The sequence below is a fragment of the Osmerus mordax genome, chromosome 13 (assembly GCF_038355195.1).
Source record: "Osmerus mordax isolate fOsmMor3 chromosome 13, fOsmMor3.pri, whole genome shotgun sequence".
NCBI classification, from domain to species: Eukaryota; Metazoa; Chordata; class Actinopteri; order Osmeriformes; family Osmeridae; genus Osmerus; species Osmerus mordax.
The window spans coordinates 2,960,193-2,987,314 of NC_090062.1; the positions used below are offsets into that span (position 1 = coordinate 2,960,193).

Genomic DNA, 27,122 nt, shown 5'->3' on the forward strand with positions numbered 1-27,122 from the left:
TATTCCACACTCAGGCCACCAGGGGTCATAGAGAGAATAACCCAGTCTCATACTTTTGGGTATCTATGAAACGGGTTTACACTTGTATTTTGCGAGTCATACACCAAACCCTGTTTTACGTGCAATGTATACGCGAATTCCTCCCTTTCATTTCTATCAACAGAAAATGCGTCTCTATCACACACGATCAAACATAGATATATATAAAGATATCTATGCGATCGCATTTTACCCGTGCTTCCCAACTTTACAACTGGCTCTGGAACCAATCGTCACTTCTTATGCATAAACCTCACAGCCAATCAGAGGCAGAGTGGGGAGAGGTTTACAGACCCATCTTACATCATCTAGTATAAACAATTTTAATACAACATTAAAAATGATTTCTATTGGATGTGTTAGCTTTACAATGAGTGATGCTTTTGACTTTTGCTTTTTAATGTAGTTCAACACAGGTAATCCCATTTGTTAGTTTTTTATGATATTTGCTATACAAAAAATCTTTATGGTTAAAAGAACATGACATTGTTTACAAGAGCACAGATTCTACATAGATCTAGCCTCTTAATTTTGCTCTCAAAGTGCACCATATTCATGCGTTTAACTTTAAAATGTAATACATTTTCTTTCAGGGGAGCATGCCCTCCGACCCCCCTACAGGGTCGGGGGTTCGCCGTATCCTTCTCATCTTTTTTTACCCCTGACCTGTTTGCATGCCTGTTATTAGCAAGGGGGTTTAGCACTTTTGCAAGGCACTGTATTCATGTCACATTCTCATTGGGGGCTGAGCACCCCTAAAGGTCTGATCCTAGAATCGCCCCTGGTTCTGCGTGTGATAGAGACACATTTTCTGTTGATAAAAACTTGTCGTATATATGAAGTGTAAACCCGTGTCATACATACGCAGAAGTATGAGACTGGGTTGCAAAGAACGGTAACACTGTAGCCCTTGATAACACTGATTTCACTGGGGAATGCACAGATACATCTCCTCCACCTTCAGTCAGCGCCTCTACTTGCAGGGATACTGTTGAAAAAAACAAATGGAATCTGATTCCAGGTTAAAAAAAAAATCACATTGACCTTTGTCAAAGGATGAATTTTGGTCAGTGTCAACGATGTACTGGGGATAAGGAGTAGAATGCCTACAGTACATTTTTTGAAATCAGAATAAAGGACCCACAAAAATATATCATCTATCTTTATTAATATAGATAGCAGCAGGTTTACAGAAATATTACTGCAAGAGTATACAAATGCCCAACAAAGCAAAAATACATTTATATAGATTTAATTTCTCAAAGGTGATATTTGATGGTTGTTCACATGGTTACTAGAAACCCATTAATGATCTGCATTCCCCTCCCAAAACCTCATAACATATCTGCTCTAGCAACAAGTTCACTAAATACAGAAAAAGAATATACACACACACACCTTTCTTGAGAACCAAGCAGACTTTTACATGAAATCAAGACAGGATAAGACACAGAGATCAGTTTGTGAACGGACAAGCGGATGACACTTAAAAAGTGAATAGAAGACATGTTTGGATTGTAATCTGTGTTTGTCTGAAGTGACATAATCCCAATCATCCAAATCCTTCCAGGTACCAAACAGGACTAGAACGTATTTAATTAGGCTGCATAAATAATTAATAGAATTAAAACATCTATTTTAGTTTCCCCTTTGTAATAAAGAATCTAGAGAGACTAGATATAAAAATATATATAGCCTATTAAAAAAGTAACAGATTTACATCTACATTGAGTCAAACTGCATAGCAGTTTGAGACAAAATTTCATCTGCACTGACATTGTACGACAAAATTGCAATGATTATCTTTGTCAAAATAAAAATCTGATGTACAAAGTTGCACAACACTTATATTTCTTTTTTTTCTGGTCACTGATATCTTTGCGGCATTTGTATCACAATCAATGCACAAGAGTCTATGGCTTGCGAGATACTAGGGATAATAACAGGCAACAATGGTAAAATAATAATCAGGTACCTACTATAAACGGTTGTCAAGGCACAAGTATACACCTTTAATGTAGTCCTTGTACTAGATATTTCTATGAAATATTTGCTGTACTTGGTGATGTTATACATCATTGGTTAGTCTAGGTGCAAGTACAGCTAGAATGGTCTCCCAACTGCTTTGGTTTTCCTTGAGTTGAAAGATACGAGTTAACATGGTGAGTTATCAATGTATCTCAACCTTTTCCTTAATACTTGAGAGGGTTTTAATAAATATATAGCTTTTACTGAAAAAGTACAATATTAATAAGCAATACCCCTGCCTGATCTTCAAATGTCATGCTTCAATGACATAGAATCAAGAATACATGTTTCTTGATTTGCTTATGTTTGAAAATATGTCACTGTGTACTACAGCACACACGTCATTCTATTTACTGTAGTGTTTATCGTATCAAATGTTCACATCTATATCACATATAGAACTTTAACTGGTCTAATATTGAGATGGATAGATGCCGTACATACAATTGGTGTACCTTTTTTATAAATAGTTTTGTTATAAATGGCTTATTTCTTTACTTAAACATTTTTTCTGTATGGCTTTATTGCACTGGCATAGCTGTTCATGAGGATTTAAAAGGCTGTATTTTGGAAAGAGGTTGATTACTTAATCACATAGATGAGGGGTCAATGTTCCATTAAATAATGGAAAGGGTTTGATTCTTGTGGCATGTTTGAGAAAGCATGCTTAAAGTCAATATTGTCGTATATCTATCTGGCCAAAATCAAAGAAGGAATCAAATGTACAGGAATGTACATGCTACTATTAGGTTGAATTGTACATTTTAACTTCTAAAATCACAAAATCCATTTGATAGAAGTTGAAAGGATATGCAGGACAAATACGTCACCCAAAAGCCAAATACATAAAAGAGCTCAATTACATAGCAATTACAAACTAAAAGCAGTCATTTGTTGCACACATTGTGGAACACATGTAGACACATCTACCACACAAATACATTTGCTATATTTTATCAGTTTTTTTTAGTTATACAAACTACACCAGTAAAAAAGTTATGATAAAATATTTGTAAATCCTATAAAAAAAATTCACATAAATAGACATAACTACTGGAAACAATAACTACTATTTCACAAGAGTTGAAGAAAGCCAATCACAGACAGCTCTTTTCTCCAAACCAGGTTTAGAATTCATTCTTCAAGAGTCGGCCCCCTTAAATATCTAAAAGAGCTCAAGCTCTGGGATGGGGAGTTGGGGTACACCAAAGGCCCAACCAATCACATTACTAAAACGGATATTCACCACACTCCATTTGAAAAAAGCTGCTTTTTTTTGTAAATATAAAGAAACGCTGAGATAGAGGAAAGCTTCAGGAGAGAATGATGAAGGCACTCTGAGCTAATCATCACCATAGATCAGCCCCTTGTTCACACATACTCAGATTCAGACCAGAAACAAGACAACTTCACCGTGGCTGACCACAACACTAAAATGTGATACAAATTTCCAGTTTGGCAGCAGTACATTGTATTTTACCAACTACATCACAATAAGGTGGATTTTAACAAACAACTACTCCTGTCTACTTTCTCACTGTCATGGTGAGTCACAAACAACATTTTGGAGAACGACCATCAATACAGTATGAGCCATAAAACTGGCTATTCACCAAGTAAAGGTGCTCCCTCAGTTGCCAACTGGGGCCCACTGTAAGCAAGAACGTTGTTAGTTTACAGTTAAGATAAGTATAAGTATTTTTATACTGATTTCATTTTCCAAGATAAAATGCCTGTTGATGGGCTCAATTCCTGCATGTAGCACCATGGCAAGAGAAACCGACCAATGGATGAAAGCAAAGAATGGCTGCCTTTCTGTAACATGGCAACATTCTTCAAAGCCACCTCCACACTGAAACAGGTGGAAAACCTTCCTCCTTTCTGATCTGTGTATGGATGCAAGTCCAGCTCCTGCGTGCCAGACGTGAGCAAATACATCTGCAGTGGAAAATAACTGCAATACAATACAATATCTACCTGTATCTAAAAACAGTTATGACATCAAACACGTACATCCAACAAACAACCAGGCATTCTGGGAAAAGGATGCTATGGGTACAAGTGTATATGAAAATGCATGAACACTACAGTTGGTATTAATGATTTTCAATAAGGATTTCCACTCTACCAGAAAGTGGTAGTAGTTCTATGGTGTAATAATCCCACATGTAGGAATGGGTGGATTAAAATGTAGGTGGGTCACTGCCAAGGAATATAATATAAAATTAAACCAAAAGCTACAAACTTAATGAGTAACTGGTCTCAATGGAAAAGCATCATAAAGTGCTGAGGGAACATGTGTAAAAAATACCTTTACACTGTCTTCTTTTGATAAGCTGTATGTTTTCTTCTGTCATGAAATCTTTCCTAAAATACTTGGTACAAAAAGGGAAATCAACAAGATATTATGAACCCACAGTCTGGTCCTTGAGAATACAGTATTTTGTGCTAGCTCGCACCATCTGTATAAAACCATGTTTCAAAGTGCTGTACTTAGAACTGATTCGGAGTTAACTAAACATTCCTATGTGGGAGATGTCTCATTCACAGTTGGAGGTGACTGACTTACAACAACAAACTATTTTATTATACTGGTGTAATGTCACCACAAAGCTATATCATCTAGCCATTTCTTTCCCCACCAAACCCAGGTCCAGATACAAGAAGCACTTCTCTTCTCCTCTTCACCAAGACTTCATTCAGAATATAACTTACAGTTGGTAAAGAAGCCCACCATAGAGTTTGGTTCATTACTCCCACTAACCACACTCAGAAGATCAACATACATAAAAACATACAGGTATTAAATTCATTTAGCTTTGAACAGCAAATGTCTGATCGTGTTCAAACTACAACCTTTCTTTGTCACACACCAAACAACAAGGGCACAAAAGAGGATTTAACAGAGACCCATTGCAGGCCTAATAGGAACGAGTGAGGTTGTTGCCCTGCTCCTGAAGACTAACTAGCAGGTCATCTATCTTCTCCATGTTCTGAGATGCAGTCATGCTGCTCTGCATGCTCCTGGACTCAGACATGGATTGGTCGAGCAGGGACTGGATCTGGGCATCACTCTCTCTCTGGTCCTGGCCAGACTGACTGATGGCAATAATCTGATCGGACAGGGTGTTTCCTGGCGTGTTTATCAGTTGACCGCACTCTGTGAAAGAAAGAAAGTCACTTATTAAGTGAAAAAAAAAGAAAGAAAATATAATTAAAAAAAAAAATATATACACATTACATTTAATTTGTATGTGATCTTTACCATTCTGGATGCCAAAGAGGAAGAGGCCAGGCGGCTGAGCTTGGCTGGGCTGACTGAGGTTCCCTCCAACAGCAGTCTGGAACATGGAGCCTTGTTGCTGTACTGGGGAGGAGGTGGTAGTCTGCAGGCCCGTCACACCGTTCTGCGTGGTGAAGATGGCCGTGGGAGGGAGATCTTGGTTGGCCATGCCCCCCTGCAGGGTGGCCATGTTGGACTGGGGCATGAAGAGGGTGACTGGCTGCTCAGGGCCTCTGTTGGAGCTGGGGACCAGCTGCATCGGCTGCTGCTCCTGGAACAAGCCCGGCTGCCGAGGCTCCTGTGTGTTCCCCACCACTGAGCTCTGGTTCTGGAAGGCCATGGGCTCGGAGCCCTCCTGCTGGCTGACGGTCACCATGCTGGCCTGGGAGAAGAGCATGGAGGGGTTTTGGGAGTCCTGAGAGGCCAAGTTGCTGCTGCTCATGGGGGGCATCTGAGCCTGGCTAAACAGGAGACTGGAGGGCTGCTCTGGGGTGGAGAGGGGATTGCTGCAGAATAGAAGCCCGGCCTGCTGCAGCTGGCTGGGAGAGAGGGTGTTCGCAGGTGGGTGAGGGGAGATGTTCTGGAACATGGAGCCCTGCTGGGGGGGCTGTGGCTGGGCTTGAGGTTGAGAGGGCTGCTGCTGCTCCATGGGAGTTCCCTGCTGGATGGGCGAGAGCTGACTCTGAGCCTGGAACACTGACTGGGGCTCCGCGGCAGAGGTCTGCAGGGCGCTGAGGAAGGCCAGCTGCTGCTGCTGGCTGCCCCCGGCACCAAGCTGAGCAGGCAGAGTGCTCTGTGGGAGGAACAGGCCCGGGGCGGATGGAGGCTGCTCTGGAGAGAGGCTGGTCCCACTCAGAACTGTCAGGGTGTTCTGGAAGAGAGCTGCCTGAACCTGCTCCTGGGTGGGGGAGGTTTTCTGGGTGTGAAATAGCGTGCCCTGCGGGTCCTGTGCCTCAGCCAGGGGACTGGGGTTGTGAAACAGGGGTGGGGAGGGGTGGGAAGGGGTCTGTTGGAGAAAGTTGGTCTGAATGGAGAGGAGCTCATTGGCTTGTTGAAATAGTGCCGCTTGCTGCTGCTGCTGCTTCTGTTGCTGGGCCTGCTGAAAGAGGGATCCGTGGTTCTGCACCATGCTCTGAGGAGAACCCTGTTGCTCAGAGGATTCATCTTGAGATCCTCCCTGGAACATGCCGCACTGCATGGGGATCTGAGACTGGAACAGCTGGAGGTTCTCCAGGACCTGCTGTTGCTGCTGCTGCTGCTGGAGCTGCTGTTGCTGCTGCTGCTGCTGTTGAATCTGATGCTGCTGAATTTGTTGCTGCTGTTGTATTTGCTGTTGTTGTTGCATCTGTTGTTGCTGTTGCATTTGCTGTTGCTGTTGTATTTGCTGTTGCTGTTGTATTTGTTGTTGCTGTTGTATTTGTTGTTGTTGATGCTGTTGTATTTGTTGTTGCTGCTGCAGTTGTTGCTGCTGTTGGAGCTGTTGTTGCCGTTGCTGCTGCTTGGTCATGGAGGTCTCTGACTGTAGTGGCAGGCTGCAGAAGCCCTTGGCCTGCAGTTGTCGCACCGCCTGCTCCAGCTGGGCCACCTCATCTGGGGGTAGGAGGGGAAGCTGGTGCTGTTGGGGGGCTGGATCTCCACACATGCGGCCCAAGGCCCCAGCACTGCTGCCTGGCCTGCCCTGCTGCAGCAGAGGATCTGCGGGCACGGGGAAGGAGCTGGGGGGTGCGATGTCCTGCTTCTGGATGGTGCTTAGCGCCTCTCCACTGGAGAAAACCGCTGCTTGGGAGTTGTCGGGGTCTCCTGTAGGCCGGAGCAGGGAGTTGGAGAACGGGCTACTGTTGGCCGGTAGACTGGAACTCATGTCCAGGGTTTGCTGGGCCGGGCACAACACATCCGAGGTCTGCTGGGAAGACATAACAGGGGTAAACGGTGGCACACTATAAGGAAAAACAAACGATTTCTTTAAGTTAAAAAAACAAACAATCAGCACTGGTCTAACTGTCACCTTGAAAACTGCAGCTGGTTGGATGTTGCTAGAAACCTCCATTGGAGTGACCTCTTCTCTCTTCACTAAAGGCAACATCGAGGGCATCAAGGCACTGTCGATAACTGTAGGATAAGAAGCCTTGTTTTAGAAAAATGAGGACAATCGCTGCATACACATTACGCACTTTGTACACTCAAATTCAGAGTTGCAATACAAATGGACTACCTTTCATTCGTTCATCGTAAGGACATGGTTTGACTGGAGAAGGAACCTCTTTCTTCACAGACACATCCACACTTATCCCTGCTAGATCAAACACAGACCAACAGGCAGGATGAGCACATCAATTATGTTATATATTAAACAGTATATTATAGTATATATTTAGTATAGGTCATTATGTGTATTAGAGGTCTAGTATATTGTATTGTATACTATTTTGTATATTTAGGAGGTTATTATTTATTATTTTAGCTTATCATATATGTAATCTATGTTCTAAGTACTTATATGTTATGTTATGCCAGGTTGCTTTGCGTTGTCTTGTCCCAAGAATTTCAGTGCCCAGTCTAACCTTGTGTTGTTCTGTGTACCTGACAACAAAAGACTTGAACTTGTAATTATAATTATATCATATAAGTATTACAAATGTTTCTACAGTAAGTCAAAAAGATCTAATTATTCTTCTTTTCACGTTCTGACTCGACTGTTTTGTTTTCAACTGTTCAAACTCTTCAACTGCTCAACAGCACAGTTTGAGTGGAGCAAGGGATCGTTTGTTATGTACAGGATACAGACATGCTCAATATACATATGAAAGGGTCCAGTGATTTTCTAGGTAGATGATTAACACTTCCATGTTTTGTTTCACAGTTTTTGTTCCCCTCTCTCTCCCTTCCGGCTAGCTCACTGGCAGTCCTTGCAACGGTTCTCAAAGGACTTTCAGGCAACTAGAAGTGATGAAGGACAATAGGACGGGGCAAACCCTGCCCTGTTCCTGACTCGACATGGTTTCCTGGTCTAAAGATCAAAAAGATCACACAAAGCACATTTACAGAAAGCTTGTACTTCTCCAATTGTGATTTCATCCCTAGACTTTCGAACCTCTGCAGCCAATGGGTCGACTGACCTGGGTCTGGAGTATAGGTAAAGGACTGGACATCGTGAGATCTTCCAGCATTGGTCACCACGTAAATCCCCACGCACACAGCGGAAGTGACGCTGGGGTTCTGGTATGGAGGAACCTTCACTATCAAGTGATTCTAAGGACGAGGACAAATTCAAATACATAGAGTCATCATTCAGCGTGCAACTACAGGCTCACATAGGCCTATTGTCAACAATAACAACAACATGTAGGTGTGACAAACAACATTTGAGCTAACCAAAACCATAATAGGCTTTTATGGGAGTACATTTGCCATGATATAGCCAAGAGGAAGGATTCGACTGATGTGTGTAAGATACTTTAGCTAAACCTGATGACGCGGACTTGCCTAATTTGTGGCCGACTAGTCCAAGACATGAAATGCCATCAAGCTGCATTTGTGTAACATGCATGATAAATCAGAGTGATGAAGGCAGAGGACTAACACATCTGACAGAAGCTTTGATTACGTAATGAGCTCCCAAGGGTAAAGGTTTAGAGTGGACTGTTGAGACACCCTCATCGTGACCACTGGGGCTCGAAGGAATTAGGTCACAAAACAATGAGGCCACTCAGATCCTGAAGTGAGCAGCAATTTAATATGATTAAATCTAAACACCCATCAAATCTCTGCCGGCCCCTTGTATCTAATCACCTCATTAGACACTGTCATTAATCATCAGGCATCAAAATAGCCAGGGAACTGACAGATATACCTGATGAAACAGCTCCATGTCTATTTCAGCCTCTGCCTTCCAAGACTTGTCATCTGGAAGTTAAATATATTCAGGGTCAATGGTACGCTGGAGGAGTCACAACATTGAAATCAGCGTGAGAACAGGATTAGGCAATTCACCTGATACATTCTCCTGGAATACGACTTTGGTGTCTTTCAGGAAGTTCTTGCCGATGATGAACACCTCGTCCCCGCCCCTCACGCAACAGCTGTGGAGAGACTTCTTCAGGATCTCAGGCACCCCAGCAGGCTGGGCTGTGAGACAGGACACACACACACGCCTTTTAGACAAGCTCAAACGCTGGCTGAGCTACCCCTCTATCCCCACATCTCAGGGGCCCAGAGCTGCTGGCATTCAGAGAAGAGCAGGATGCCAGCAGAAAAGCTTAAACCAATTGCTCCAGACTACCTTGTGATTTCTTGGAAGGCACATGGCTAATCTCTGGGAAACGGTAATTGTGTTCTAATTGCACTGCCGGGAAAATAAGGGTCCAATAAAACAGAGTGTGTGTAAAGGTGTGTGTCCTCTCCCGTTTGCACAATTTCTGATCGTTAACCAAACCTGAATAAAGCAAGAGCAGTTGGATTGGACCCCTGCAGGCCCACTAGCTCACAGGCTTTAGAAAGTCAACATAAACAAGTCCTGACTCCTCCCCCTCTTCCCCAGATCCAGCTTTCACAGGGCTCCCTCATCCGCCCTCCTCCTCCCCCCCCCCCCCCCCCTCCCCCCCCCCCACCACAGACAGAGGCAGACGCCACTGAAGATTCCTACTTTATATTTTCTGGCCAGATATTACCCTGGTCGAATTGCACTCCGGCTCTCTGTTAACAATGAAAGTACACAGTTCTCCTAATCCCACCAGCTAAGAAACTCTCTTACACCCCAAAGCTGTCTTTCCTGTTTTATATAAAAACATTTTTTTCATTCTGCAACCAGCCACACCCCATACCCACAAGCAGGAACACATGACTCATTCCCAGGGGAGTCTTCACACAAACTCTTTAAATATTACATTCAACAGGAAAATGAGCTGCTGGGTTTTAGTCCTTACTTATGGCATGCTTGATTATCAGGATTCCGTTGGAAAAATCTGACAGTAAGATACATTGTGTACAGAATGGTAACAGTGTCACGGCTAACCCATCTCCTAGCCCTGGCTGGTGACTTGTGTCAGAGCTGGGCCCTGAGAAGCTGGTGGCCCTGGGAAGCTGGTGGCCGGGGGAAGCTGGTGGCCGGGGGAAGCTGGTGGCCGGGGGAAGCTGGTGGCCGGGGGAAGCTGGTGGCCGGGGGAAGCTGGTGGCCGGGGGAAGCTGGTGGCCGGGGGAAGCTGGTGGCCGGGGGAAGCTGGTGGCCGGGGGAAGCTGGTGGCGGATAAGGGGACTCACTGCAGAGGATGGGGGAGGACGGGGTTTGGAGCGTGATCATGGTCCCGTCGGGCCGGGGGATGTTGACCCGGAACACCAGCCGGGCACGCGTGCTCTTCTTCTTGGAGCCGGCCACCCCGATGCGAGCCTCCACGTCAGCGTTACGAAGCTTTAGGATCCCCACGCAGTCCACCCTACACACACACACACACACACACACACACACACACAATCAGGCCTCCGGACTGACCCAGCCATTACCTGCTGCTCCAACAGCTTCCCTGCACAGTCCACTCGAAAAGGACAGACTCCATGTTCTCACAGCAGACAATAACAGACGCTCGTGATCGGGTACATACGCCAGGGTCATGCTGTTGCTGGGCTCCAGGGACACCTCTATGACCGTGGTGCCTTCGATGTCCACCTCCTTGCAGGCTGTGGTGTTGCGCCCCGTGACCCGGCACGCTTGGTAGAAGCCGTGAGGCTTGACGCGGCCCGTGTCGTTGGCCACAAACACCTGGAGCAGCACCGGCTCATTCACCCCCTCGAGCTGGGGAGGAGGGAACACTAAACGTGCTTGGATTGGGAAAGACAACCTTCAGGTTTATCAACATTTTGGCCGAGAGATCATAACCTGGGATGTCATTTTGTAGATCTGATATAATGAGGCTATGCACGCATGTATTGTATTATGTATGGTTAGTAAGTAAGTCAACACAGGAATGCAAGATATGGGATACAATACAATTCTGCGTGTTTGATTAACTGCTGTGATTCTGAGTAAAGCGATTCAACAGGCTGCGAAGAATTGTTGATATAAAGATATAATGAAGAAATGCAAACAAAAAAAGCTATTGTTTGCCCAGTGATCATTTTAAAGTAAATAAGGCAACTGGCCTTCCTGATGAAATTCATGATAGAGTCAATATGTTCCTTTGTATAAGTGTTTGACATCTTACAAGATATCAGATTGACCTGCTGTTAATAAAAACCTCTCAGAAGTCAATCTAAATTACCTAGTTGCGGCACCTCTCAACTACTTCTCTACAAAACATCTGACAACATTAATCAATTCCAGAACTTATTCACGTTTACTCAATAGGGGGGTGTTTTGCAACAAAGGTCCAGTTGACACTGCTGTTTGCTTAGGGATAGATAAGGACACAAACACTGGGCTTCGTCTAAAATACCGATCCCTGTATATGGGGCTGTTTGTACAAACAAAGAATGGGGATGGTAGTGACCCAGATGTGAGCTGACCCTACCTTGATGGTGGGGAAGCCCTGCTGGGTGCGGTCCTTGACGGACCCGCGGCTGCCCTCCGTCAGGTAGCGAGCGCGGTGCTGTGTCTCCGGCTGCACCAGGATCTTCAGCTCCTTCCCTTCACTCTTCTGAGGGTACTGACACGACAGGATGCCTCCTTTCTGGATGGGCATCTGGGGCCCGTCCGGTGAGCTGCAAGAAAGAAACCAAAACAAATGCGTGCTTTAAAAAAAAAAAAAACGGCAACCGCTTTACCTTATTCCAACACTAATCTAACTACATGTGTTTCTGCCAATAACGTTTTCTCCTTCCTCTAGTTGTAATTGATGGGAGTATTATGTCACAACAACGGCCACGGCCCTTCAATCTACTTCTTTAACCCAAACACATCCAAAACCACTCCTCCAGCAGACTAGGTGCCATGCTAGGACACGCAGCCCGAGGCCTGACAACCAGGGCTGCTGACCTCCTGTAATGGACACTCACTCATGTTTACCAACTCGTTTTCTGGTGTTCTTTCATCTAAGCATACATAACCAGCCCCTCTGCTGACACCATGCTTCCTCTATGTTGGAGAGGACTTCACAGGACTTGTGTGTGCGAGGATGTCAGAGTCTCTGTGAGTGAGTAATGGAGTGTGTGTGTGTGTGTGTGTGTGAGAGAGGGAGAGGGAGTATGTGTGTGGAAAGCACGGAGAGTAGTTGAGCTAGAGCAAAAAGGGCAAACTTTCTATAGTTGCCATAGTTTCCCCTGGGCGCACTCAGCAATGCAGAATTTGGAGGCCCGCGATCAACCGAGCAGAGTCCATCTGAAGCTCTCGGAGGACATTCAGACTTATCTTTTTATTCAAATCAACTCTGTTTTTTTCACTGCTTTTCAATGAGGCTCAGTGTGATTCATGGTGGCTCATCATTGTTTGTGTGGTGGTATCCTGTGCTTTCTTACTCTCTGATCTGCCCAGGGCTCCCCAGGCAGGAGAGATGAGCCATGGCTTTTTGTTTGTGGCTAGTACTGTATGGTGGGTTATGTTTACTCACACTTATTCTGGCTACGGGAATTACTGTGAAACCTAACTGACGGGCTTGTTAGTTTTTGGTCATTTGACTAGTGCCTGAATCATCTTTTCATTGGTAGTTTAAAAAGTAAAGTCAGCTATCGATGATATATGAGTTAGTGCTGTTGACCGACATACAGTATGACTACATTTCTGCTACACAATAGATTCAAATAGAGAACAGAAACTTTGCCACAGTGTCCGAGGATACATCTTTCAAGGTATAGATGAGCAAGAACAGGAAAGTAAAGTCTGCTGACCCGGGGAAATAACTATTCTATGTAAAAAGTCTACACGCTACGTTATTGCTTTCAACAGAGATGCATGAACGTCACCCACCTTCCTTTGGGGCAGGCCTTGCTGTCTGGGCCCAGCTGTGAGAGGACAAAGTGTGGCCCTTTGGCACTATCTGCGTCAAACACGTCCATGCTGGTCTCCTCCTTTGGGGCGTGCTTCGGACCGGGCCGCTGGCGGGGGGTGCGCTTGCGGGACTTGCGGGGGACCTCGGTGTTGTCGTTGTAGGAGCTGGAGCTGACGATGCTGAAGTTCGAGGCCGAGTCGTCCATCCAGATGCTGTTGCTCTGCTCAGAGTCCAGCGGCGGCTCCTCCTGGCACGACATGCGGCTGTCGTCAAACAGGTCCTCCGGAGGGGGCGAGATGTTCAGGACCGTCCGCCGCTTGGAGGGGGTCATCTGGTGATGCTGCTGGGCCTCCTGGGACGTCGGCCCTCTCGCTCCTCCTCCTCCTCCTCCACTGACGGGTCCGGCCCCGCCTCCCTTCTCGCTGCCAGCCCTGCTGCCCCCGGCGCTCCGGCCGCCGCTCGCTCCACCCTCGGTGCCTAACATCTCCGTCACCCCTCGGCTGCAGCCAGCTTCCTCAGGGGAGGCGCCGCTGGTGTGAGAGGAGGTGTCCTCGCTGCCCGAGGTCGTGGAGAGCACGGTGGAGCTGGAAGAGGTGGGAAAAGCACTGCGGGGGCCTCCCATGGTCAGAGCAGAGGAGTTGGTGGTGGCATCTACAGTGTATACAATTGGAATTGTCAATAAAGGCATCTCCGCCAGCATTGGCTAGCAGTCCCATTCAAGCAGCGAAATTTGTGCATGATTGTTTCATCTCTTTTAGTTTTGGTTTGTTCTTTTCTTTGTTTGTCCAATTATAATTTGTCCAAGTTTTTTTTTTTTTTTTTTTTTTTTTTTTGCATCATGATGTGTGTGTATGTATGATGTATGTGTGTGTATGTACTGAATGGGTGTGCAAGTGTGTGCACATATGAGTGTTATGTGTGAAAAAGTGGTGACAAGTATCTGCTTGACAAAATGTCAATATAGAAAGTAAATAGAAAGTCTACATAGGTCTCCACATGAAAGCACTAAATAAAATATGAAATAAACTGCTTCAAAATGTGCAGTTAGACAGTTCTTAGCATTTTGTTGATTTCACAGTCATTATTAACCTGAAGAGCGTATGTATCGAGATATTTACAATTATCTGTTTGTGTAGGATGATGCATGCCAATTGGGTCTTTTTTGCCATACAGGTTCAAACAATTTAGTTGGGACTGAGCGTAGCCACAGAGACAAGATAAACAAGCTTCTGACCTATGAAGCAGAGAACTGCAGACCATTTTATATGCAGACACTCCCTGCTTCAGAGGGAACTTCCTGGAATAAAAATGAAACAGCGAATGAGCAATAAGAGCTGAACATAAAAATGTATATATATATATATATATTTAATATATATTTCAAAAAGCGGTCTTTGTGAAAATGGAACTCTGTTCAAAAGATCTCCAATTGTATTGTTTGTCATCGATTCAGTGAGGCCAAACGGCAGAGGGCATCAAATGTGTCTTACTAACTGAACAGCATGACTGAATAGTCCTCATATAATAGGTGAAGGGGAACAGGTGATGTGTGACAGTATGAGATTAAATCAAAAAGGCTGTAGGAGCTTACTTGATCTGTTTGGCTACTGTACTTTCTCACACAAATTCGTATGGGCTCAAGAACATTGTGTTACATTGTGTCACATTTTGGAATATAATTAACTTTCAATCTGATAACCTGCTTTGATGTTGATTAAGGAGTAATTGGCATGAGTTAAGAACCTTTCTTGACTGGAAGGGCCTCGACGGAGCATTAATTGTACTGTAGCAGTTGTGGTCATAGACAAAGGTCTGGGAATACAGATGAGATTGTAAATATTCAAACATGAAGCGGACGCAGAACAGGCTAATCAGAGGACAAGCGGATTCGTTAGCTCGACGGTAAAGGTCCTTGTGTCATATCTGTCGACCAACAGGCATACAATGTAAAAGATTGATGTCTCGTCAAAGGAATGCCTGTGACGCTATCAGTATGTCAACGCTTTGAATTGTCTTGGAACAATCTGTGCCCACTCAACATTCTTCCTACATGTCCGCTCACTTTCCCCATTCCGAATGCTGTGTAGGATGAAGATACACATCGGCTGCAGCCTTACAAACTAGTTTGCTTTGAAATGGATAGCATTAGCATGATAGCATGATGTCGAGACTCGGAAAAATAAGTCAAGAGCTACCGTAGTGAAACTAAAGACAGTTGAGCCCTACTGTTATATGCTTCCTGGTGGCTACACTGAGGTGACCTATAAGATATCTGTAATGACCAGAGAAGGAAGATGGAGAGAGGGGCACAGCCTACTGCTGTGCTTTGAAGAACCGGAATGCTTTAAGAAACAGCAGCAGCAACAACCAGCTGCTTGTTGAATTCGGGAAAAGTGAAAATTCACTCAGTCCGACACCAACACGATCACTTTTAATTCCGAAATAATATTTGAATCCATGTTGGATGAGCTATTTACATTTAGTCATTTAGCAGACGCTCTTATCCAGAGCGACTTACAGTAAGTACAGGGACATTCTCCCCGAGGCAAGTAGGGTGAAGTGCCTTGCCCAAGGACACAAGGTCATTTGGCACGGCCGTGAATCGAACTGGCAACCTTCTGATTACTAGCCCGCTTCCCTAACCGCTCAGCCACCTGACTCCCTATTTAAACAAGAGAGCTTAAACCTGATAAAAAATAAGTGGCAGGTATTTAAGATTGGATTGTTATAAAGACAAACGGATGTGTTTGTGGACAGTAATTCACATTCAAATGATATGATCATTACAGAGCCCACGTGCAGATCCCACATTTGGAAGGATGCCACTGAACTAGTTCCATTTTCACATGTAGACCCATTCGTTCTCTACCTAAGAAACAAGTACTCTGGTCTTATATGAAAAAAAAGAACATTTAGCTCACAACAGAACCCATTCAGGTGAATGGTTCACACAGTTTAAACCGTCTTATCAGGGCAGGTTAACACACTTTAGATATAAAAGGTTAAAATGGTTTTACAGGTTTAAAACAGAAACTAAAGAAACAAAAGCTTTAAAAAATCTCGACCAAAACAATCCTCCCCCAACAAGCTTGGTAAAGGTTGATTGCTCTTGGCTAGGTCCCTCCTGACTTATTTATAGTGCCTAAAAGCTTTCTGTAGACTACTGTACATTGGCAAATATGCCTGAGTAAATCGTCCCATCAGTGCCTTGTGTACATTTCAAACAACTGCCTTTTTATGCCCTGCTGTCTCTTTCCAGGGGGAGGGGAGACCATCTATTTTTTTCCCCTCCCTAAAACAAGTCGCCTTGAATTGAGTGATAAATACAAAAACGCAAGCAACGTAATAAGGAAATCCTAAACTGGATAAAAACACAACACAGAGCAGGCTTGGGCCGGGGCTGAGGCTGGGGAGCAAAGAAGGTGTTTGTCTGGAGTCTCTCCGTCTCCCTCCGGCGTGGCCCCAGTCTAAACACGCCAGGCCCTGTTTGTTTGTTTAAAATGTAGCCAGGCCCACTAGACTAGGAGGGCAACCAGAGACCTGGGAGCAGGAGAGGACTGCATCTCTTTAACCCGGGAGTAAAGAACAGTCAGGAAGTCTGAATTAACACTGGAGAATGTAGTCTGACCACAGCGAAGCCTTAATCAGGGACACATGTTTAATACCTCCAAACCCCCCACCGTTTCAGTCTTACTTCTGAGAGAATTTTTTACTGTAAGCCATCCTCACATGAGGTAATGTTTCACTGTTAACTCTGTTTGCTCTACTCTAAATGAGAAAACAGATACCACTAAGTAAGGTAATAGGCCTGTTTATGAGCTTGTATCCTCCCCCGAGATCTTGAAACATTCAACGTTAAAGTATCCAGTGGGTTTGTTATTTATTATTGATATTATCACCCCCAAACAGTGAAGTTCACTCGATCACCTTAAAAGAGGCCAGTACAAGGTGGTGGCAGGGGGCTTAATCAATAGAAGGAGACAGCTGGACAGGGAGGCAGCTGTAGTCACCAAGGTGGCTGGCTTGAAAGGCTGAGATTCAGGGGCTTGTTTGAAACCTGAGTATTCAGCTGCTCTCATGGTAAGTAATACTCTGGTTAACGAAATGCATTGCAATTTAATATTCAATGGAAGGAACATTGAGGACAAAAGGTAGAAAGGGTCAGTATTGGTCTGTGGTTTGGTTGTTTCCATGAAGTTGCCGGAATGCATGGTACTGTTGAACAAGATATTAGCGAAAAATACAGGGCTGCCATTATGTTTACATTTTGCTTCTTGTTGTCATATAAACTTTAAAATGGTTGCAAAGGACCGATGCTACTCTTACATCCTATTTAACCTCTAAGGATGAATTTGTAAGGTACGGCATGGGATACAAAGAGATGATTGGACATTTTAATGAAATAAATTCAAATTAACTGCCAAAAGGCAGACAATGGGACCACAGGATCATAATGGCAGGACATTCCTGTCCTCACCAATGGGAAAGTTTCAAGGAAAACCGGGGCAATTGTGGAGGGATTTAAAAGTACGTCTTCACTAAGATCAGACAGACACAGTAAGACAAACCATTAATAGCAAACCAACTTGCATCCAGTCAACAACAAAATGACTTTGTGTACAACAGAATTGACAAAACTTTATAAAAATGCTGGATAAGTAGGATTGAACTGGTGAATCTTGTGTAAAAGCAAGTTCACTTTCATCTCAGAACTGTCTGTAGAACTTGCTTTTTGAGTGGCCACTCCTGGCATGCAGCCTAAGAACTATCCAACTGTGACCATGTCTCTGGAGCAGCACATTTCCAGGAGAAAGAGGTGGGTGGATAAGGAGTGTTGGAGAGAGGAGAGCTGCAGGTGCATGCCGACAGATTGGCCGGTTGGAACTACAAGCCAACAAGCAAAACAAAGTCCTACCCCTATTGTCAAAACTAAACCTGAGCCTAATGCACTTGAATCTTTCGCATAGAACTGATTTTTAGAATCTTAGAATAGGCGTGAGCCGTTATGACAGGCTTGACTTCATTTTCATATGTAAAACCTTAAAAAGGCAATAAAAAAGCAGAGACTGATGATCCATTTCACCAGTTTCCCTTCCAACGACACAATAGCAAGACGTGATCGGGGGAGAATAAACAGGTCTAGCAAAAGCCACGGGTCATATAGAACCTTTTTTTCAAGATGGCTGCACTGTGTGGCATCTGAAACGGATCTACAGCCTAGCTGCGTCAACACGTGACAGCTGAGAAAAGGAAACAAGCATGACAGCGTGGACGGCCTCAAGGTTGGAAGCAGGGGATGGAGTCATGTTTGATCTTCAGTGGCATCAGGGGCTGCAGCTGGGACTGTTACTGGCAAGGGGATGAACTGGGATTATAGAAGCAGGGACAGTAGGCAGTGGAGGATGGGATGGTAGGAATGGGTGATCACAAATATGCGCCAGCCAAGCCTGGCCCAGTCCTGCCCTGCCCTACCCTAGCCCAGTGCAGACCAGCCTAGCCCAGCCCAGCGTAGCTTAGCTCAGAACAGTACAGGTGCAAAGGCTGAAACAGCAGATCCACAGCAGGGATGAAACAGCAGATCCACAGCAGGGATGAAACAGCAGATCCACAGCAGGGATGAAACAGCAGACAGGGACCTCTGGCAGACAGAGGAAGCTATGTATGAAATCAGGCAGGGATGAGGGGAGAAGTTCAGAAGTAGAGCAATAGATCCTGACCTGAACTGTTGAAATCGTGGATAAATGACACAAATTGGATCGATTTGTGATGAAGGAAAAAAATAAAAAATAAGATTTCAAACAGAGGCGGACAGAAAATGCAGGCCAATTTGCGGTGAAACCCATGGTCCCAAATTGAATGTCATGTAAACTGAGAGATACTTCACCTTCCTTGTGCTACAGCCAGTTTGTCCCGCCTCGTCAGACAGAGCAGTGAGGCATTGATGTCCATTAGGCAACAGAGTCCTGGTGCTACTGAAAGCTCACTCTAAGCCTAGACACCTCAATAAGGGGAAGAGCGTAAAAATATATCGAACTAGAGTGAACTGCATATGGAATTTCGTAGAAGTTTGACTAAATTGTCCTGATAATTTTTTTTTTTTTTTTTTATGTTTCTTTGAAAAAGATTGTTTATAATTCAAACAGACCATGTGCCAATCCCAACAGCAATAGCACAGGAAGTTGGTCTAGCTTCCTTCTGGTTAAATTGGTTATTTTAATGCAAAGCTTTCGTAAAAGTTTTGTTGTGAACCCCAAATCCACTGGAGACAGCTTCTGTGCCCTGTAAGGAACACCTTTCCAGACATACAGAAGGCTTTTCTAAACATATCAGTATTGCTGAGATCTATGCTGTGTTTTCTGCCAGTAGCTGTTGCATAGATAGATAATATGTTTGCATATAACCGGACAATGCCTTCATACATCTCATCTCCAGGCAAATCGATCCACTATGGATCCTAGAGAGGCCTGTGTCTGCAGCTGACTGCAACCTCCAGCAGGTATTGCGTCAGGCTGCTCGTAAGCTCTGTGTCACAGTAAAAAGAGTCTGTCACTTCATAAACAAGTGTCAGTTACTGTGTCAAAGGTGAAACAAACCACCGAAACCAGAACAAAAGCAACAGTTCACCGCCACCCTCACGGAGCGGTTGTTTACAGTCTTCAGAGAGGAGGGTGACACGCGGAGACGGAGGCTGAGGGCAGATTGAGCACAGGGCCTCAGGACACTGCTGGGTGAAGGCGATAAGGCCTCTGAACTCCAGTCTTCAGCACCTTCTTGCCGGGTTCTCACAGCATGCGAGGGGATGCACCGTACAATGAGACAAGTAGAGCGGCTGGCTGGCTGGCAGGCTGTCGTCGTTGTGAGCAGGTGTGCGTTTACAGGTCGAGTCTGTGTGTGCCTGTGGCTGCTACCTACTCGTCCTACTGTGGTTGAAGTAGGTGTTGCAGGTAGCCTGCGGAAGGGTGGACTCCAGGAAACGGGACGGAACCACCATTTACCAGCACTGCTCAGTATTACCTTGGAGTCAACAGGGATGGAGGAAGGAAGAGGAGGGGCTTACCTGAGGCAAGGGCAGCTGAAGGGGGAGGCCCCGCCTCTCCGCCACTTTTCTGACTCATGGCTGCTGGGTTCTGCTGAGTGGACGACGGCAGCTGCAGCTCTCTGGGGAGAAGGTCATACACCGACTCTGCAGAAAGAAAGAGAGAAAGGTCAGGTTGTTTGACAGCACTACAGAAGACATAGTCTGCAATATCTCAGGCAGCAGTATGAGGCCATCTCGCTACTCCTGTACTACAACTTCAGATGGGAATACAGCACAGAGCCTTTATTAACATGGTCAAACACGCCATTGGCTGGTGACCCTTTACCAACACTGGGCATTGTCCTTGCTGGCCGCTTGTCTGGAAAATGTCCTGCCTTGGTTTATTTATGTCCTACAACAAGAGACAACAGTGGAAGAGAAAATCTCATTCCAGATTCCTGCCATGTCTCCATGGCCTCACAGCCGCCCACGAAACCACCACCACCCCCTTCTCTGCCAGCCTGGGTCCTGGTCTAGCTGGCTGGCCAGCAGGGCTCAGCCCCAGCCCCCTCTCCTCTCCTCTCCAGGATGGCAGGGAGCTATTTTAGGGCAACAAGAGCACAATGCCCTCCAGCCATGTTTAGTATGCTGATGAGCCTCTCTTGAAACCAGAAGGACTGAGTGGACAGAGTGAGGGAGGTGACTTGAAGCACCAACCAGACTGGAGGGTCCCCTCTTATGGTAAACAGTTGACATGGCACATGCCATCGAGGCACAAGGCACGTCTCTTCAGGCTAGTCCATGTCCTTGTGTATCCCCTTTTGATACCTAATGCTTTCCCATGACAGAAAGCTCTTCTTCTCTTTATGAATGCGCGTGACATACGATCTGAGCAGGCCATCTCAAGGTATCCAGTACAGTCATGTCGATTTAAAAACGTCAGAGGAATGGCCTGAGGAGGTCCTTTCTAAAGACAGTTCTCCAAGACAATCTGAGAAGGTAACCAGGCCCACTATAGGTCCACAACCTTCAGGGAAACTGAAACAATAAACCTAGAATAATAAGGCCTAGAACAACACTATGCAGGTCAAGGCGAAGTCCTGGCATGCCAATAAGTATAAGTAGCCCTTCAGACTTGATTAAAAGAGACAGGAATAAGCAGACAACGTTTATCTCCCTCTCTCTTCTCCCCCCCCCCCCCAAACTCCCTCCCTCCCTCCCTCAGACTCTCGCTCCCATAGGGCAAACTCGCAAGTCTTGGGTCAACAACATGACAACAGTTTTACTGTCCGCCTAGATTCATCATCCAAATATTATGGTATGAACTTCCAGCGGCCATTACAGTCGCCTGACTCTGTGCCAACTGCCAGCTTTAATTACTTGCAGCTGAGTCCCGGGGTTTGGTGTGTGTATCGGATACTTAACCCTCCCATTGTTTGCACTGGCTGTCTACTACAGACAGACCTGGGAGAGCTTGAAACGAGGCTCCGTGCCCCCACGGCGCTGCTCTATCAGGACGTAGGAGCACTCTGGTTCCCACACAGGGGGGCTCGAGGACGGGCACAACAAACGCCTACGCCTCCATCAGCCACACACAGCTGGCAGCCAATGTAAAAAAATAACAACAAAAAAAACTCCTATGGAAATTAATTTGTTCTTTCTTTGACTGTCTCTGTCTGTCTGTCTGTCTCTCTCTGCATGTTGGAGTCTCTCTGCATATCCCTGAAGTCATTTGCATCTCCTTCTGTCTCTGTGTGTGTGTGTGTGTGTGTGTGTAATTGCTTCTCTGTCCCTTCATCCAGCCGACTGTGCTGTTCCATCTCCACCAGTTTTTCCTGGGCAGGCTGAGTGAGCACACATGCGGGAGCATGTGCTCCTTCCTCGGCCCCTCCAGTAAACAGATTGCAGACCGCACAGAAAATATGTACTCTGCTCTGAGAGCTGTGCGCTTGAATCAGTGGCTGGCCTGTTCAAAGTCTTTTCCACAGTCCCAGGTCTTTATGTGAAAATTCCTATTCTGCTGCACGCAGAGCACAGTGCTTGCTTTTCAGGTGGCAATTTTGGATTGAAACAGTTTTCCTTTTGCACAAAAAAAAGAACGAAAGAAGAACATTTACATCAGTAGGTCAGTCATTCGGCGCAATAATTTGATGCCTTGAATCCATCAGACGTATTTAATAAACTGACTGTAGCACTATGATTTGCTGTGCTGGGAAAGTCTGGTGGCTGGGAGACTAAACCTACATTTGGTCTTATCTCCTTCCTCTGAGACACAAAAGGTCAGATAGGCCTTCCAAAAAAGCCCCACTGATGACACATCACAACAGCGTTCAAAAACAGCATGAGATGATCATTTAGATATAGCTTGCTTCATGGGAAAGAAAAACCATGCTGCACTCCCCTTTCTCAAAGAGAGGGAGTTCATTTACATGAATTATGAACTTGACTGTACAGTGTAAGCTCTGTGGTTGGAGTTTCCTGAAAGAAGATTAACCACACATAGTGCCAAATCATGTCCGAAGAGTCCACACACGGCTAAATACCTGCTATATACCATGAGCTCTGTTTGTGTTTAGTTTAACTCTGAGGTGAATAGAGAGAGAGAGCACTCACCATGTGAAAGGCTGGACTTACACTCCCATTCATTTCCCTCACATTCCTGCTGCTTGCTCTTACTAGCCCTGGCACCTGGGGCGTGGCACTATTTTTTGGCTCAGTGACTGTTAAACCCCCCCCCCCCCCCCCCTTCCGCCCCCTCCTACACTCCCCCTCCCTCTACCTTTCCCTCCACTCTAATCTTGTTTACTGTGAACAGGAACCCTCTTCTCAACTTCAACTCACAACCCACAAGTTGGGAGAATTGTCATGAGGACGCTCTCAATTACCAATAGTGTCAAAAAACTGCCAAAAACAAGATTTGGGAGGACAACATGTGGTAGGACAAAAACCAAACAAAGAGCCAAAGTAAGGACTAAGCTCACCTCAACGGAGCTTATCTGATGGGCAACCCAGGCCGAGAGCAACCCATTGAGGGGCCTGGCACCTGCAGCAAGCTATTTACAACACTCCTGATCTGTTTACAACCCAGTCGACATGAGGGCTGCCTCTGACTCCATAGCAACAAGGAGCAGGGGGGCACTCTGCATGAGAGCTCTCTCCTCTCAGGATAAAGGGTGGAGAAATGGAGAGAGAAAAGCAAACAAACACCAGAATAACTCCATTTTTTCTTCTTCTTCCTTTTCTCATTCAAATGCCAAAATAGAGAAGTACACGTTACAGGTAGTAGATGTTACAACAACCGACTGATAGTTGCACATTTGTTCTGGTTAACCATGGTTAACCAAGAGTCCCCGAAAAAGTTTTGGACTCATAATGGCTACAGTCTCTGCTAACTTTGAGGCTAACTACTACTCGACACATATTGAGAAACCACACACAAAAATGAGGTGTCAAATGGATTAAAACTCTTCTACGGGACATTCCCCAGTCTTAGACGCTACCCGGAAGGAAGTTGTTGCCATCAGTGCAGTTTTGCAAACACCTTTGGTCAAGACGTGGCGTATACGGAACGGTGAACAAAGATCCAAGTGAGAGCAATGTTAAAAAGCATGAACTCAAGCTCAGCTTTCAGGCAGCAGTGTCAGCATGGTAAATGTGTTGCGGTGACCTACCATCATCGCTCGCCACAGAGCCTACTGCCCAAATACAGTCAACAGCCAGGGCCAGCAAGGGGTCCAGTGAGTCACTGCAAACCCCATAACCAGCTCTTCTCCAGCTGGGGGAGGGGGGAAAGTGAGAGGTGACAGTTACACAATGTGTGGGTTAAGACCAATGAGTTGTTGAACCAGTTTGCGTCAGATGTCGACACCACAGAGAGTCATAACAATAACACCCGCTATTGGTTCCCATGTGATTGTATTCCCAGATTACAGGGATAACTCATCCTCCATGGGTTCCACATTATCCCCGAGTCAGTCACTTCAATCCCTGGGAACGAACACAGGACAGGAAACCATCCAACACGATAATCCGGTGCTCCAAAGCATATACAAATGGATTCCCCTCTGCTTTACCTGGCAACCCTATCTACTATGTCCCATTGTCTGGGACATAACCCTAATCAGTCACTATAAAGCAATAGAGCAGCTCTGGTGTTCTTCTCACAGGCTCGATGATGCTTAGCAAGTGTAAGCCCCTGTCACCTACACACCGTCCATGTCCTTCAAGCCACTCCAAGATAAATGTTTAATGAGAAGCCTTGCAGTGGAATCTAATCTCTGGACTCTGGGATCTATTCTCCACCGGGTGGAGTGGCTGCATGGGTCCTGGATCCAAACGTGAGCAAAAAAAACACACATGTGCATCCGTATTCAAATCAATGCAGTGAAGGGGCCAACCCAATCTCTCTCTCTTCGTACAAAATGAATAAGGATAAAGATGGAAGGTTCAATGACATGCATATTTTTGTGTCCAAGTGCATTATTATTATTTTATTTTTTTATGTAATCAATTCATGACATGTATCAATGTATTCTATAAACCTAATCAGTTTTAATACATTTTCAGTACATTCAAATAATAAATGTAATTTTTTGCTTTGGCATCTCAAACCTCCAAAATGTCAGGCAGCGCAATGTCCGTGCAAATAAGCAGTCTAAGAAAACTATTATAAAGTATCATTTAATGATAACAAATTCAGAATAAAAAAACTTCTGCATTAATCAGATGGGTGAGCGGTTAAAGAATCTGGCTATTAATCAGAAGGTTGCCGGTTCGATTCCGGCCGTGAAAAATTAAGTTGTATCCTTGGGCAAGGCACTTCACCCTACTTGCCTCAGGGAGAATGTCCCTGTACTTACAGTAAGTTGCTCTGGATAAGAGCGTCTGCTAAATGACTAAATGTAAATTTATGTTTGAAACCTTTTAAATGAACCAAATTTTAAAAATACCAATAGTTTTAAAGCCGTTGAGATAACTGAAGAACTTTTGTCCGGTCATTTGTATGTTCTCAAATGTCAGGGTGGCACAACCTATAAACATGGGGTTTTTATCGGGAAGTAAACAGATTAAACAGTAAATTGGATATTGCATAATCAAGAGGACCTCAAATGACATTGAGTGAAAAGGTTCAGAGCTCTCTCAAATATTGATGAACAGAGCTACTTTCACACCATAGGTCGGCTGGTAGGCCTACACTTTCCATGTCAGGTGGTACAACCAATGTACAACCTGGAAAATAAATGTTCTCTCAGCCAGAGCCTGTTAATTCACGGCACACACAGCTAACTCATGCAGACACCGTTTCGCTGTGAATGTGAGCTTTTATTAGTGTTTGCCATTTGTCATTCCTGCTGGGAATAAAGAGTGCAGGATGAACCCAGATGAGACACCCACAGATATCACCCAGGGCTCGGCGGTCAAAGACTTATGGCTCTGCCTGTCTTAACCCTAATCCCATAGCGGCTAGAGACCACCTCCAGAAAAGGGATTACCCTCAAATACACCCACTGTCCTGTCCCTCGGCCCAGTACACCTACTGGGACATTAGCAGACCACACAGCTGCCCATACTAATATTGTTTGCCCAAACGGACCCAATACAACTGTGCTGAGAGGAGGATTCCACCCATGAAAGAGAAGAAGGGAGCGACAGACAGACACCATGCCTTTCAACAAACTGTGTGTGTTCTTTAAGTGAGCAGAAGAGGACTACTTCCAGTAAGGAAGGGCACAAATCAGACCAGGGGTCTCTTATGTGAAATGTTTACCACTGGAGTTCAAGAGGAGAAGGGGGCGAAACAGACAGTGGGTTCAGATGAAAGGATGAAACCTCAGAAAGCTGTGGAATTTGAGCTATTTACACAGGCCTGCCTTGTGCACACACACACTCACACACCCACAAAGACAGGCTTACACATGGACACACACTGCATGTGAGCATCCACACACACACACACACACACACACACACATTAGTAATGTATGAGAGACAATGCAGTGCATAACACCCTGCTTGGAGTGTGTGTCTGTAAGGGGAATCAATCAGGTGACTGGCTGCCCCATTCATAGCTAAATAAATCCCAGGACTGCCATCCTCTCCCTCCACCCCCATTAGTACAGGGACACTGCTTCACATTCACAATGAACTTAGTGTGCCCACACAGGCATTTCTCCAGCCAGCGGGAAAAACTGTGTTGAGGCAACAAGGAGGCTTGTGGTCACTCCACACGCACACTCACGACATGCCATCACCACACACTCACAGCTTCTAGTCAGTAAACCTTGCTCAACCTCCGCGGAAAAAGAAGAAGAAAACGATCAGCATGAAATAAGCAAATTATGATGTAGAAAACCACAGAAAATTGTAGGCTGCATAATCATTTGCATGAACGTACCAGTGCATTGGAAATTTGGTCAAAAGAATGAGAAATTGCTTTATGAAGTACATACGTGACTAGATGATGAGGAGGCTGAACAAGTACTCTTAAGAATTTAAATTGTGATCTGAGTGTTGTACGCACCAGAGCCACTGAGAAAAACTGTAATCACCAGCTGCATCACGGGCACTGCTCTAGAATTCCAGAAATCTGTGTGTGTCAATGACATGCTACACAACGACTGCATCACAGGCACTGTGCTCTAGCTACAATTCATGTGGGTTTCACCACTTCATCACAGGCACTGTGCACTATCCATCTATAGTTCCAGGAGTCTGTGTGTGTGTGTGTGTGTGTGTGTGTCTCACTGACATCTTAATCACGGTTGCTGTGCACTAGTCTCTTGAATGTTTGTGAATGATTGATGAACAATGGTCAGTAGTTGAGGCTCCATCAGTGCCCACT

At 45.2% G+C, this 27,122-nt stretch overlaps 1 protein-coding gene across 3 annotated transcripts in view; it reads right to left on the reverse strand.

The window, feature by feature from the left end:
- Positions 1–1,194: 1,194 nt before the first annotated feature.
- Positions 1,195–27,122, reverse strand: part of nfat5b (nuclear factor of activated T cells 5b) — a 33,511-nt gene continuing 7,583 nt past the window's right edge. Inside the window, exons 2-13 of one of the 3 annotated variants that reach the window (XM_067248585.1) lie at positions 20,321–20,446; positions 13,242–13,914; positions 11,851–12,040; positions 10,945–11,135; positions 10,607–10,779; positions 9,341–9,475; positions 9,201–9,253; positions 8,467–8,599; positions 7,563–7,640; positions 7,356–7,459; positions 5,333–7,253; positions 1,195–5,227 (exon numbers count right to left, since the gene is read on the reverse strand). In XM_067248585.1, coding sequence (XP_067104686.1) covers positions 4,989–5,227; positions 5,333–7,253; positions 7,356–7,459; positions 7,563–7,640; positions 8,467–8,599; positions 9,201–9,253; positions 9,341–9,475; positions 10,607–10,779; positions 10,945–11,135; positions 11,851–12,040; positions 13,242–13,914; positions 20,321–20,446 — 4,016 coding nt within the window. In that variant the 3' untranslated portion in view covers positions 1,195–4,988. Of the gene's footprint in view, positions 5,228–5,332; positions 7,254–7,355; positions 7,460–7,562; positions 7,644–8,466; positions 8,600–9,200; positions 9,254–9,340; positions 9,476–10,606; positions 10,780–10,944; positions 11,136–11,850; positions 12,041–13,241; positions 13,915–20,320; positions 20,447–27,122 lie in introns of all 3 variants that reach the window. The other 2 variants (XM_067248584.1, XM_067248583.1) reach the window with 2 other exon arrangements.